The sequence below is a fragment of the Saccostrea echinata genome, unplaced genomic scaffold (assembly GCF_033153115.1).
Source record: "Saccostrea echinata isolate AGI-Se365-2 ecotype Australia unplaced genomic scaffold, CSIRO_AGI_Sech_v1 ptg000012l, whole genome shotgun sequence".
Classification (NCBI taxonomy): Eukaryota; Metazoa; Mollusca; class Bivalvia; order Ostreida; family Ostreidae; genus Saccostrea; species Saccostrea echinata.
The window spans coordinates 9,219,952-9,234,982 of NW_026889761.1; the positions used below are offsets into that span (position 1 = coordinate 9,219,952).

Genomic DNA, 15,031 nt, shown 5'->3' on the forward strand with positions numbered 1-15,031 from the left:
ATGGTTAATTCCCTCATGGTTTCTTTCCTATTTGCTATAGTTTTTGCCGATGAGCTGGGTTGGATGAAATGGGATGCATTTGATGAAATCGAACAGCAGTTTCGGACCGTGACAGGCGATAACTGTAGGTCAAAGCCAATAACTGATTTAATAATGCCTGAAGATGTTTTAACACAAATACCGAAATATAACGAATTACGCACCAAAGTCTTCTATAAAAATCGGACAAACCTCATTCATCTGCACAACTTGGCCTTGAATAGGGCTTTCTACTTTAGCTACATATACCAAAGACTGAACACATCTGATGTCTTTGAAACTATGCCGGATGTCCATTATCTTCATTTTTCTGTAGCAGCTGATATCAATGCAAATCCTATAGTCAATGGCAGCGCCATGTACTTCGATCAAGATTGTTACTACCCTAACTGGATGATTAACTATGACTTTAATCGAACTCTTCCCCTTTTTGCACCACGATCGTGGAGATGGGATGATTCTTTTGACATGGTCAATATTCTAAGGGAGCCAACTCTCACTACCACATTTGTTGTAGATGCTGGTAGCGGCCTTAATAAAAATTATACAAATCACGGATACCGAATGAACCCTTGGTATGATTTCTGGCTGCCTGACACACATCCAGTTTATGATTCCACTCGAAAATTCACTTGGAGTGTAAATCTAAAGTTTTCCAATTCTTCCGGTGTTTTTACACACAATACATTTGAAGGGTTTAATTTTTTCGGACCAAATAATCCTGGAACTAATGATCCAATAGAAAAACTACCCGTTCGTTTCACAAGACCATACTTTGACTGTGCAAGATCCAACAAATGGGTAGTATCCGCTGTTTCTCCTGTGGCAGACTTCATGCCTCGATACAGTAACTGGACGCACCTCAGACGACCAAGGTAAGAGTTTATGATTAAAGTTACCTATTAATTGATATTAAACAGATCAAAAAATAGCTAGACATGGTGTTGTAACTTAGCTGTACGCTTTCACTTTCCTCACCATACTTTAAACACGACCAATTGTTGGAGATGATGAATACATATACTTTACAAAGCATTGGTAAATGTACCAAATCGTCGTTTTCTTTAATTTCAATCATGTCAATATTTCAGCATGGTTATTTGACAAAAATTGACATTTTAAAAAACTTTTTAAAACTAAGATTCGTTGGAGTTGTGGTGATGGACACGGACTTCGAGCATGTAGATTTCAATCCTTGTGGAATCAGTGCCGGAAATCCAGGACCTAGTTATCTGGCAGGAATTGACCGGTGCAAGGAACACTCAAAGGTAAATATATGTACATGTAACTTTATATTTTAAACAATCATGTACAAATAAGAGAAGTAAGTATAATTTGCTCGGTAGTTGATGATGGCACAAAATGCTATGTTCATAGATTTCAAATTCAAACTCTAGCTACTGTTGATTTATTTTAATTATTTTTAACAACGAACGTCAAAAGTAGACTTTTTAGGTATAAAATGAATAAACAACACGAAAAGTGAAAAGATAATGAAGCTATATTTTACTGGACATGGAGAGTTCATTATTGCTGTGAGACAGATTATTAATGTTAAATACAAAGTGTCAAGGTAATAAACTGAAAATGGGTATACTTCTAGTATTCTGCCAAAATGTAGGAAAATTTGACAATAGATATGCTTATGTACACATATAAGTGTCAGAAATTAAATAATTTCCAAAAAATTACAAACTAGTAATTGTGTTTTGCTTGATGGGGATGATTGTGCAATTTTTGTCATACCCAGAGCAGAAATTAAAAAAGAGTCTGAGCCTTCCTAGTGTAAATTATTTACTAAAAGTAAAATATTTTTTAATGATCTTTTATTTAAAAAAAACAGTAAAAAATCGGTGAAACATATAATAAATGTTTTTAGTGTAAATTTCAAAGTTAATCAAAGTTGTATTTCGTATAAATTATATAAGAGAGAAAAAAAAATGAAAAGGGTAAATGGGCACATCCCCCTCCCCAAAATGAGGGAAAATGGTATAGGCTGGGAAAGATGTTCCTATCTATTTTGCCGTTGATGGACGATTTCGTGACAATTTTCCTACATTTTCTCAGTTCACAAACAAAGTGACTGATGTTGTCATTAAAGTTAAAAAAAAATTAATTTACATTCAAAGATAAATTACTCATTTTAAGATTAAAATACAAAACTGACAAAACAACGCGTGCGCCATCATCCAAGATTTACTAAAACTTCAAACATTAAAACAATATTATATTTTTCATTTTGTACCTGAAAAAATATTTGAACACCAAAATTTATTTTAAAAATGCATATTATTTTCAAAAACCTTTAAATAAAGGATGTTTTATAAAATTTCAGTGTAAGCACCTGAGTGGTTTCGGTTTCCGTCGAGGGAGTTACGTATGTAAATGTCGAGACGGTTACAGGTATCCGACAGAAATAGAACATCCTTACAAGGGTTCTAACATAGAAGAGTCCACATGGACGGAGTACAACGAAGGTTTTAACTGTACCCCTACTGAACGTAAGTACTAAGCCTAAGTAACAAAATTAAAACACACAATATCACACTGGACATTAAGATGTACTGCGGAATTTTAACCGACAACAGTATCCCAAAATTGCTTATTTAAGTATCAGCGAACACAAATACCTGCGATTTATCCCAAGAGAAAAAAAGCAAGCGATGTTATGTATTTTTGAATTAAAATCCCTATACACAGTAGTATAGACTTTAAAAAAGAGGAAGATTGAGGAAGACAAACATTGACCGATCTCAAATTAAAAAAAAAATTCAAACAAAACAAATCTTTGAAAAATACACACCCAAATTCCAGAGATGGGATCAAGTGCCAAAGTAGGCGTAAACATCCCCTGTCAACCGGCTGTGAATCTTATGTATTGATCAGATATAGAATATTCCGTAGTCAAAAAACAAAAAACAACCAAAGGCCTAATATTTCATATGAAACAAGTCAGCATGCAAAATATGACTCCATTATAGGCTATACTCGATATCAAGATCATTACAACGACCATAGAATTTACGAAATGCTGACTTAAACCGAGGTTGTTGGAATCCCTGTAACGTCAACTTATCTGTCAGTGGCCAGCCCCGGTTTAAAACTGATCGTACATAGAAAATGCCCTTGAATATATAAAAGGTGAAGAAAACGAACAGTGATCGATCTCAAAAAACCTATAAAACAAAACATATCTGTGAAGAGGGCATAAAACACGGACCCTGGAAATTCCAGAAGCGGGATCAGGTGCCTGGGAGGAGTAAGAATCCCCTGTTGACCTGTCACACCGCCATGAGCCTTATGAATTCATCAAGGAAACATTGCGTAGTCAAATCTTTTTAAAAAAACAAAGGTCTAACATTTCGTATGAAAGAGTCAGCCAAAATACGACCCATTGATAGGTTATATTTGCTACCAAGGTCATTATAACCGCTTCTAAATATACGAAGTTGTTGAAATCCAGTATCGAATGAATTAGGAGACGTAAACAGCACATGAAAGTGATAGCAGAATATTACTTTATAAATAAGGAACGTTGACGATGGAAATTAAAGTTGAAATCTCGTTTGTCAAACAGTTTAGTTGTTCCATATCATCTTTAACCAGTAAAATGTCCAAATATGAAACAGATATGGCAGACTCTGTGATGTCTTTTAATTTGAGTTCACTGCGATATGTCGAGTCGACATATGTTGTTAATTGATGAAATGTCGATATATCTGAATGTCGAGTTGAAGGCCAAAGCAAGTGTTTTCTTATCTCATGTAAAAGATTTTGAATAAATTCTGCTTCAAAAAAAAAAAAAAAATAATAAAATAAAAATAAATAAATAAATAAATAAGTCGGCTTATAAAGGGAACATTTAGTGCCCGTCGGAATTCCAACAGTTTGTTTCAAGCTTTGGTCTTCAAAGACAACATTAATGTTGTCAATGAGGAACTCTAGCATCCTACCTTTTAATATCAACTTAAAAGTACTTGTATGTAGAATCAAAAAAAAAAAAAAAAAAAAAAAAAAAAAAAAAAAAAAAATTAAGAATAAAACTTTGTTAATGAGCAGTCACATGATATGAAAACTTCCAAGTCCCATTGTTATTGAAGAAGCAGTTGTCTAGATCTGTGATATCAAAAAGTCTGGTTTTATTTACCTTGAGGAATGGTTGCATAAGTGTAGAAAAGTTATACTTTTGATGTATTAGCTTCTGAAAAAATTGGTGATTTAAATGGAATCCGCATTTGACTAGAATATGATGTAGCTCGCTACGTCTGGGGCTCGTTTCTCAAAAAGGCTTACGACTGGGCGTAAGTTTAGTCCGGACTAAGTCAGTGACTAAACCCAAAAATCGGACTAAGCAGCGTTTCACAAAAAGGCACAGACTTAGTCGAGACTAAAGTTAAGCTTAAATCTACGCCTGCTCATAAGTAGGTGTAAGTTCTTAGTCTGTACACATCTTGAAAAAAGTGGCAAGTGTTTTGGTCATAAAGAGATAAAAGAATAATTATTTTGTACGTGTACGATATAATATCTAATCAGGTACATATATGATATGCGAAAAATCGTGAAATTTTCAATTATTATGTAGGTAAATAGAAGGGTATTAAAAATCCAGCGAGGATGCAGACTTTTTTCCGTAAAAGGGTTTGATGAGCTAGAAATTTATAAGTAAGAATTTTGAATTGTGAAACTGGATAAGATATTAAGAAGTGTCCGAGTTTTAAAAAAAAGCAGGCACGCGTAGTATGGGGAGGGGGGCTGCAACCCTCCCGCTTTTTCAGTAATGGTGTTTTCTGTTAAAAATTAAGTTGTATTTTAGGCTGACCTACACTTTCAGTTTTTGTTTTCATGTACTGTCAAAGTTTGCTGAATATTTTGGTTACTCAATTACCTATCCCCTCCCCCATCCCCCCCCCCCCACACACACACTGGGTCCCTGATACATGTAATTTTTAATTTTTGAAATGGATAATGTTTTTTTTTTTTTAACTCCTCAAACAATATACATTTAGATATACCTTTTACCTTAATTTCCTCTTTTATCAAATATAAAATTTATAGAACAGAAAAATATGAATTTGTAAAATGTTCCAGTAATTAATTATCTTGTCCGTAATACTGTTTTTTCCTATTTCAAAGTACAAACTGTCATGGCGTTTAAGATGTGCAGATGGGTCTATCATTTTTTTTTTTTAAATAGGTACTTGTTTTTAATTAATTTACAATCTATCGTACTTTTCTCAGACGAATTTTGTTTGAGAGTGTCTTTTGATCGATTTATCAGATAAACACTTTATATTACATGCATTTGAAAAGAAAGTGGTAAATGTGTTAAAAAATTTTTTTTATTGTAAATGAGAAATAGAGTTTCAAATTTGCTCTCATTTAATGCATTATACTCATAAAACATATCAAGAAGAAGAAATTTTGCTTATCTAAAAGTATTTATGAATATGAAAATCATGACTTGTTAATATCTTTAAATCTAGATAAAATCTTTAAGAAATATTCAGCATCTATAAAAGAAATATAATATGATCATATTCTTAATGAAAATTGAAATTACTAGATTTAAAAGAAAAAGATGGTGATGTTGAAATTTATATCTTTCCCGATCTAAATAAATCAGATCCCGACTGGATATATGTTAAATGAAAATATTTCAGAAATCTATAAAAATACAAGATTGCTTGCCTGTAATATGGACTACAAGAAATTGATTAAAAACTAATTGAGCAATTGCAAACCTTTATTGAGAATGCGTGTGCTAATGGAAATGTTGTATATATGCGTGTTTTTACATGGACTGTGTAAATTATCATATCGATATCAATGTTATATGTATATCCAAAGTGTTATAATACATGTATGAGCTTGAATGCCAAGAAATCTAATTCAGTTAGAATTGATTATTCTGTTATGAAATTATAAATTCAATACAACTGATAAATTTTCAAAAATCTCTTATCCATATTTTAATTATATATGATTTCATAATTGTTAATTTTCCACAGGTTCGTAGAACGCGGTGGGGTCAGTGGGCCCCGACCCTCCGGGCACTTTTTCTGAGTGTAGTATTTTGCTATATTAAATTTTCCTTGAGATGCTGCAGGCTGCCCCCCCCCCCTTTTTTGTCGCTGTAAGGCCGAGCACTGACAATTTTCATAATTCCATGACTTGGTTAGTTGATTAGCTTTTTGACTTGGCAAATTACATGACTTGGACAGTAATTAGGTTTTTGATTGGAAAGTTAATGAAGTTTTTTTGGTAACATTAATTTGGGAAGTTGACACCCCCCCCCCCCCCCCGCAACTCCCACTTTTTGGTAGTTTAGTTTTCAGATTTTTTGGGAGGATTTTTTTTGCCACTACCTTATGTGTATTTATTCATTTTTATGTAAAACATAAAAGAAAAGACAATTTGACTTATTTTCAAAGAAAAATTACTTCAGTAAAATTCTTAATGCTTAATGTATTCCAATTTTTTGCAAGTACATATGCTATGTACATTCGTTTGGGTTTTAATGTACGAATTTGTATCGAAATATCACACTTGAGTACGTGCACTTTTATGTTTTTCAAACGTAATTTGTACCTATATAGATATTTAAAATTTATCTGAGCATACAAAAATATTTATCTTAATTTAAAGCTTTGACCTTGAAAATACAGATAGGTTTGCGTAATATCTGTTTGAAAGATGGTGAAGAGAGAAAACATGCACGCGCACTCATGCTTACTTCTGTATTTAGGCAACATGTAATTGTAGTCTCTAAACCAAATAAAATACGATCTGCGCATGCTTAGTACTTAGCGGAGAAGTCTTAATCTTAGGCCTAGTCTTACACCGCTTTCTGAAACGCGATTTAGGCCCGTCTAAATTTTGGCGTAACTTACTTAGTCGGACTAACTTAGGCCCAAATCTACGACTTTTTGAGAAACGAGCCCCTGAAGTTTTTCTCTTCACAACAAATCATACATTTGTGAAATAAGATACGGACTTTGTAGAGCTTTTGCTGAACTCGGCAATGTATCTTTGTTTATACGATTTTCTTTTGAAGTTGAAGAAAATGCGCATTTACATTTCCATAATGATAACAAGTTGAAAGAGCCATACTGATCAAGAAAATATTAAAGTACTATATTAAAGTATAGTACCTGTAAAATTTATAAAGATTTCACCAGATATAAACCGGTATCATGACAATGAAATGACTCCTTTTTAATGCCTCTGTATCGAAGATTCGGGGGTATATAGTTTTTGTCCTGTCAGTCCGTCTGTCTGTCTGTCCGCAAAAACTTTAACCTTGCTCATAACTTTTGATTGGTTGGAACTCTGGCTTTCATATTTCACATGTGTATTCCTTGTGAGAAGACCTTTCTTAGGGTACCATCATATTTGACCTTTTGACTTTGACCTTGGAGTTTGACCCAGTTTTGCAAAATATTACCCAACTTTAACCTTGCCCATAACTTTTGAATAATTGGTGCTATGGATTTTATACTTCACGTGTGTGACAAGACCTTCCTTTAGATACCAACAACTTGACCATTTGACCTTGACCTTGTGTTTGACCTACTTTTGGAAAACTTTAACCTTAGCCATAACTTTTGAGCGGTTGGTGCTAGGGCTTTCATACTTCACTTATGTAACCCTTGTGATATGACCTTTCTTTGGATACCAACAACTTTGACCCTTTGGCCTTGGAGTTTAACCTACTTTTGGAAACCTTAACCTTGGCCATAACTTTTGAACGGTTAGTGCTAGGGCTTTCATACTTCACATATGTAATCCTTGTGACAATACCTTCCTCCGGATACTAATAACTTTGACCCTTTGACCTTGACCTTAGAATTTGACCTTTTTTTGGAAAACTTTGACCTTGGACAGAACTTTTGAACAGTTGGTGCTAGGGTTTTCATATTTAACATGTCCATTTCCTGTGACAAGACCTTCCTTTAGATACCAACAATTGTGATCCATTGACTTTGACCTTCGAATTTGACCTACTTTTGAAAATCTTTAACCTTGGTCATAACTTTTGAAAGATTGATGCTTCGGCTTTCATATTTCACCTGTATATATCTTGGGAGAAGGCCTTTCCTTGGGCACCATTAATTTTGAGCATTTGACCTTGATGTTTGACTTACTTTTGAAAAACTTTTAACTTTTTCCATATCTATTCAATGGTTGCTGCTAGAGCTTTCATATTTCACAGGTATATTCCTCGAGACAAGACCTTACTTTGGGTACCAACATATTTAATCTGCATTTGAGAGAGTTTAACCTTTGCTATAAGTTGCCATACGGGGGTATCAGTGTTTCACAAACATCTTGTTGACATTGTTTTCTTTTCAGATTTGAACGTTCTACCGACTGTTGATAACATAGAGACAGTCCATATCGAATTCTCTGGTGAAGAGCTAAATACAGGATCCGTTAAAAAGAGATCAGTAAAATCAATTGATCTAAAATCGAAAAATACCCCCAAAAGAAAGAGTAACCGCCGTAAAAGGTCATTCTACGACAGACCTTTGTTTGACCAAGCAGCGTATAACAGGATGGTGAAGATTTACCGCCACAAGTCAAGTGTGTCAGGGACTAATTGTAAAACCCTACCTCCCTCGAGTTTGATCCTACCCGGTGATATCGGGTACGGGGTTGCTGACCAGTTTCAATCTCAGGCCAGCATGGCAGTCCGTCTTTCCCACTTCCTCTCCGCCTACCTTCAGAACACGGAAGATACGGAGACCTTCGGTCGCATTCGAGGAGGAGCGCGTTTGCATTATGAAAAATTATTCGGAGAAGTTTTAGCCAATGTGATGGCCGATTACAAAATATTATCAAGTGGCATATTTTTCGAACCTTACACATATTCAAGTCCAAACGAATCGATTCGCGAGTACTTCGGTCCATACGCTTACAGGCAAAACGAAGAATTTTATGTCATCGACTCTGCTGGACTGAACAAGCATTATACTTTAGAACTTTGGTACAGAGAGATGAAATATCGGTGGAATACCAACACAGAATCTCTTAAGCTTTTTCGTATCCGCTCAAAAATGCGCTCGGATGTTAATGGTACGGGTAGTCAGACACATGAACATTCCCCTTTGGGGTACCGCGCGCCTACTTTACAGCAAGGTATCTGGATGCCGCCCGAATTCAAATGTGATGGCCGAATAGACGCGTGGGTAATGACGTATGTTGTGCCATTTTTTCAAATGTTAAAGTTATCAGGAAAAGTTCAGTTTACGTAAGTACGCGTAATGATTTTATTAAATCTTACAGATAAAGCCAACCGATATTTTTTTTCAAAGTTGATGGAAAATTTTTTAACAGAAGGATAAAAAGAAAAAAAAAATACGTTATTTTATTCTCATCGGTGGCATGATATCATAGAATTATTTTTAATTTTAGAGTAAAATTTTTAAGAAAGAATTTAATTATGATCGTTTCTTTGCTTTGAATCTAATTATAGTGGGGTAGTGACCGTTGATGTTCCTTTAGATTTGTTGGAGATTAATCCTTGTCCACAGCCCTTCAATGTCAACAACGCATTTAAAAACACCGCTCGCTGTCACACTCAGTCTACAACAGTGAGTATTTAAGGTCCATGTACTGCAAGTGTACTCGTTTACAATCAGCATTTCCGGGCCATGTCTTTCTTAAAAAAAAACTTATGAACTTGTGATATTTATGTGGTTAATACATGTGTCATCATAAAGAAAGGTACAAAGGTCCATATATGACCATCCTGGAATCAAAATATTTGTCTTTTGACGGGTACTTTTTTCGGAATAGAACTTTTTTAACCACCAAGGCTTTTCAAATTTGGTATACGGTATTTGGATGTGCATGTCAGCTAAGACAATGATCCAATATGATCTTTGCCTTTCGCCTCAAAGTCAAATTAATTATTAATATTCAGGAGGGTTTCTACGAAAAAAGACCAATTTTATAAATACAGTAGCAAAAAAAAAAAAAACGAAAAAAAAAAAAAAAAAAAAAAAAAACGAAAAAAAAAACAAAAAAAAAAAAACGCGATCATGGCAAAAACAGGAACCCCTGGAAACACCAGAGATGGGATCAGGTGCCTAGGTGGAGTAATCATCTCCTGTTGACCGGTCACACCCAATGTGAGCCCTATGTATTGATCAGGTAGTTTCAGTGCTCCCTAGTCAATTTTTTAAAAACAGTGACCTAATAAATGTTATGAAACAGATCAGACAAAATGCGACTGAACGATAGGTTGTTTTTATAAACAAGGTCATTATAAAAACCGTAGAATTTGCGAAAAGCTTTCTTTAAAACAGGGTTGTTGAAATCCAAGTTACATTAAATTATTTGTCAGTAGCTTGTCTCAGTTTAAGAATTGATCTTACACAGAGATGGCACTGCGTATGTATTCAGTTATAAATTAGGAGAAAGAAACCCCATATGCTGGTGCTGTTGGAATATAGCTGGCGACGGAAAAGCTGACGTTATCCAGTTTGAAATACAGTTTAGTTATTAGTCGGCCAATCAGTATAACATCCAAAATTAACTGGTAATTGACAAAAGGTTGTCGATATATCTATATGTTGAATAGAAGATAAAACAACAACAATAACAATTCTTGTGTAGAAGTTTTTCATAATCAATTCTGTTTCATACGAATATAAGAAACAGCCAGGATGACTAATAAAGAATAAGTGTCCGCGCCATCGCAATTCCATTAGAATGTTGGAAGACCTTGTCTCCAAAGATAATATAGATATTGTCAATGAGGAACTCCAGCATCTTTTTCATACATTATAAACTTCAGGGTATTATATTTAAAATCAGAATGATTTTTAGCAAAGTATATTTGTAATACTTTCCAAGATATGGAAACTTCCTAGTTCTATCTTTATTTAGGAAGCAGTTGCCTATGAAGGATTGTATTCTTCATAGAAAAGTGATATGTTTTGATTCTACTGATCTTGTAAAAAGTTTAATTCTTTTTAATTTTTCAAAAGTTCTTTAGAGTTTTTTATTATCTACATTTGATTCATGCCACTATTGAAAATGTTGTAGCACAGTTTGTCTGAAGTTTCTCCTTCATAGCAGTTTTGTTTGGTAAGGAGTAAAGATATGGGCTTGGTTAAACATTTGCTGGTTGCACAATATATCTTTGTAAGGATTTTAAAGACTTTTTGGAATTCAGTATACGTAAGATAAATCAAGCTCACTTCCATTGACTTGAATATTACAAGTAAAAACTGAAAAGTGATTTTGAAGAAAGAGAACTGTGAGTACAGGTTGGACAAGAAATGTGGCATTAAAACCGAGTTCCCCTAAAATGCACTAGTGTATTTTGTATGTTTCACTTCATTTTTTTCTCATATATTGAGATGCCACCACTTGATGGTGGAGACCTGTACTCAGCACTGTGACTTTTGAGCAGAGAGGGATCTTTTTTCCTGCCAGCACCCACTGCGACACGACCTTGGTTTATACAGTCTCATCCAAAGGACTGGTCTCCGCAAAAATTCACTTGTAATAATGAGCAAATACTATATTGTTACAATCAATATAATTCTTTTCTCACCTCTGGTCTACTGAAAACGGAAGGATAGATAGTTCTCATTTAGCCCTTTAATTTTCTAATGCAATGTTTAGTAAACTTCTATATCTAAAGCACTTACTCCATTCTTACATTCAAGGTCTTCCATTTCATATTTAGCCCATCGTTTTGCATACTCTTTGATGGAATTCATATAATGGAAATGAAGTTCTATTGCCATTTGAAAGATCAGGGCCTGAATTTAGATTCTTTTTTAAAATTATAACTTTGAGGTCGTCATTTTGAAATACATCACCAGTGATGATGGGTCCAGCTTAACTGTAGTTGGAAGAAGAGGAAGAAGAAGAATAATCACGAGGATATAGAGGGCCAATATCTACGCACTGAAGAGGAAATTGCTTATAATATTTTGTTGTTGCAACGGTTGAGATACATCTGTATGAAATACAAGATGCAGACTTCAACTTAAAATGTGGTGAAATACAAGACTGAACTTTTTATGATTAAGAGTGTTAACGTTGCAGATGTTTATGTACAGCGTCTATACCTTTGTTAGAATTTATCTAATCTAAAGGAATCAACGTTGTCCAAGCAAAACTAGTACTTTTATCTTAAACGTTATAATTTAGGCTAATGATGTTTAGGTGTCAAAATTATTTTAAAAGAATATCATCATGTCTAATTGACCTCTGCTTTTAAAATGAATTCCAATGGTGGAACATAACTTATTGTGTAATAAAGCAACTTTTCTATCTAAGTGTGATTTTTCATTGACAATTTTTTCACCAAACTTTTAATTTGTAAATCTCAAACATTTTTTTTCTAATTTGAAACGAGTCACATGATATTCTTAATTTGTTTTCTTGAGCAGTGTCGTCCGATAGAAGGCTTCCGGTTCTCGCGTACGGCGTACGCGTGTGACTGTAAGCAAGGATACGAGTACCCGTTCAAAGACCGGAAGCGATGGATTGCGGGCTCACTGATTGAGATTGAATATCAGAAAAAAATCAGAGGTTTATTCAGCAGGTTTGTATTTAACTCCTTGTACTTCATACGATATTATGAATATATTCAATCTGTTATACGCAAAGATAAATAGGCTAGAAGTCGGAATATCCGCAAGGAATATTGCTCTTAATTCTTTTGAAGTTTTTACCAAATTTGGTTCAAATTGTTTCGAATCTAAAAGTGAGTACATTTAACAATGTCAGAAAATATTAATGTAATGATCTGCACTATGTAAGGGTGTCCATAACGTTTTGGATATTTCCATAAAGAAATTACTTGAAATACACATTTTTTTTCTTCGCACACGTTACGATTTCTAAAGTTGCAAAATTTTTAAAACTTCAGAACTCTTGGGAAATCTATTTAATGAAAATGCAGTTGGTTGACCTAACATATCTATAGAATTTACCAGAACATGTTTGCATTTCAAGAAGTAAAAAATTTACATGTTAATGCCACCCGGTAAATTCAGAATTTACAACATGTCTGCATATATTCAAATTACATGTATTTTTCATTATGAGGTCAGTTACACTGAATGAGATTTAAATTTGATATTTCATTTTTTCCTTTTCAGATATGACTCCCTAAGATGTAGAATATCTTCAAGTCCAAAGTTATCCTATGATGCTGTAATCATATTTATTTCCATATCATCAATTTTTATTTACTTCATTAAACTTCACTGTTAAATCATTAAATAACGTAATATTTTTTCTCACAATAATTTATTTTAAGATGCATAAATGAGGATTGTCGAAAATGAATATATTTGTATTTTAAAATAAAAATTCCTTTAAAAGTATTTTGTCTCTAACATTTATATCTGTCGTGAAAAAAAAAGTTGGCATACAATTTTTTTCTTCATACTTAGAATTATGGAGAATTTACCAGTTTGAAAAAAAGGAGTCGTCACAAAGTAAATAAAGAAAAAAAATGATATCAAAATAAATCTAATCAAAGTACGAACACTAGCTGAATACATCTACTGTAACAGTGTAAAGTGGAATCGAATAGTAACAGAAAGGCAAAAATGTCCCGACATTTTTACATTTGACAGAACTCGGCACTTGTAATACTTCAGTTATTGTATTTTATATACAGTGTATATGCAGTGTATTTTAGATACACTGTATTTTGCAATATTTTTCGATGTGGGATGCAAAGATATCGATATTTCAGGATTCATAAAACATTATTATACCCCCGCTTTTCAAGTGTGGGGTGTATAGTGATGGGGGTGTCCGTCCGTCCGTGACGCTTTGGGGTACCCATCTCTTATCTGCAACTCCTCATACCACTGTATAAAATTTAATGAGACTTTAACAGAATCTTTACTACATAATGACATTGTGCACTTTCTATTTTACTTTTTGATCGGACACATATTTAGGGTTTCCCATATCAAAGCACGGACACTGCCATTCTTTCTATAATACCGAGGATAACTATTTATCTGCAACTCATCCTTTAGCACTGAATAAAATTTAATACTTTTACAGGATCGTTCTTACATGGTGCCATTGTGCACTTCCTACTTTTTCATTTTGTGAGCTCAGTTCTCATAGTACCTCTAATTTAGGTTTACACTCACCAGTCTGAAACATCAATGATTTGCCCAAAATTACGGAGCATGTCGCTTTTGAAATGTAAAATAGACATAACCTATCATCACTCGTTTATGTTAAATTCAAATTGTATGCAACCGGGTTTATGTTCTGCATCATTGTGATATGGATAAAAATATATCTTGAACATACAGGTATTTAATTCAGTAGGTCTCTGTGGACGCGTGTGTGAAAATAACGACACTTGCAGAACCCGTTCACTTTATCTAATTCAAAGAACGGATATGTCACGCACGATTTCAGTTAGAAATCATCAAAACCAACGAAACACAAGAAATGAAGCTTGTATATACAGCTTTTGTTTTTCTTTCTTCCAATTCTAATGAAGAGAAAAGAAAGTTTATTTTGTTTTATTGGCTAGCATGTTGTTAAATAAACCAATACTGATAATTTGTATATCAAACATCACAATAAAAACACATCCACACTAAATGATTATGAAATCCACTTTGATCCAAAACAGAAAAATACTAACATTTGTATATAAAAGCTGTTTCCATTGGTGCTTTATAACATCACTGTAGAATACGCAGGCTGATAACTACTTATATGTTTTAAAATTTACCTTATAAATTTTCAAACCGGGGATGAATAAGAATTTTACGGGGATACTAGTATAAGGGTACATACAATACTTTCATCACTATGTCATTTTTTCATTCAAAATAACAATTAACAATCAATAACAATATCATGTGTTCATAGACTGAGAATCAGAATAAATAAATATAGGCAATAAATACAATATACGTACAGAAATAGAACCTTTTTTTAAGAAATAAAATGGTATATCTACAATCCATAACGCACTAAA

General features: G+C 33.6%; 2 protein-coding genes across 2 annotated transcripts; both read left to right on the forward strand.

The window, feature by feature from the left end:
* Nucleotides 1–2,551, forward strand: LOC133184968 (uncharacterized). The gene is made up of 3 exons (XM_061320032.1): nt 1–914; nt 1,181–1,307; nt 2,375–2,551. Exons 1-3 carry the CDS (start codon nt 1–3, stop codon nt 2,549–2,551), a joined length of 1,218 nt encoding a protein of 405 aa, XP_061176016.1.
* LOC133185308 (uncharacterized) lies at nt 2,379–13,325 on the forward strand. Its single transcript, XM_061320445.1, has 5 exons — nt 2,379–2,540; nt 8,392–9,289; nt 9,515–9,632; nt 12,453–12,607; nt 13,167–13,325. The coding sequence occupies exons 2-5, from the start codon at nt 8,595–8,597 to the stop codon at nt 13,279–13,281; spliced, it is 1,083 nt and encodes a 360-aa protein (XP_061176429.1). The 5' UTR covers nt 2,379–2,540; nt 8,392–8,594; the 3' UTR covers nt 13,282–13,325.
* The last annotated feature ends 1,706 nt before the right edge of the window (nt 13,326–15,031 follow it).

Bases quoted from the DNA above. Each gene is read 5' to 3' on its own strand.
- LOC133184968 (XM_061320032.1), top strand. From the start codon at position 1: ATGGTTAATTCCCTCATGGTTTCTTTCCTATTTGCTATAGTTTTTGCC. The intron at 915-1,180 runs GTAAGAGTTTAT...TTTAAAACTAAG, and splicing joins ACGCACCTCAGACGACCAAG to ATTCGTTGGAGTTGTGGTGA. The intron at 1,308-2,374 runs GTAAATATATGT...ATAAAATTTCAG, and splicing joins GGTGCAAGGAACACTCAAAG to TGTAAGCACCTGAGTGGTTT.
- LOC133185308 (XM_061320445.1), top strand. From the start codon at position 8,595: ATGGTGAAGATTTACCGCCACAAGTCAAGTGTGTCAGGGACTAATTGT. The intron at 9,290-9,514 runs GTAAGTACGCGT...ATCTAATTATAG, and splicing joins TCAGGAAAAGTTCAGTTTAC to TGGGGTAGTGACCGTTGATG. The intron at 9,633-12,452 runs GTGAGTATTTAA...TTTCTTGAGCAG, and splicing joins GTCACACTCAGTCTACAACA to TGTCGTCCGATAGAAGGCTT.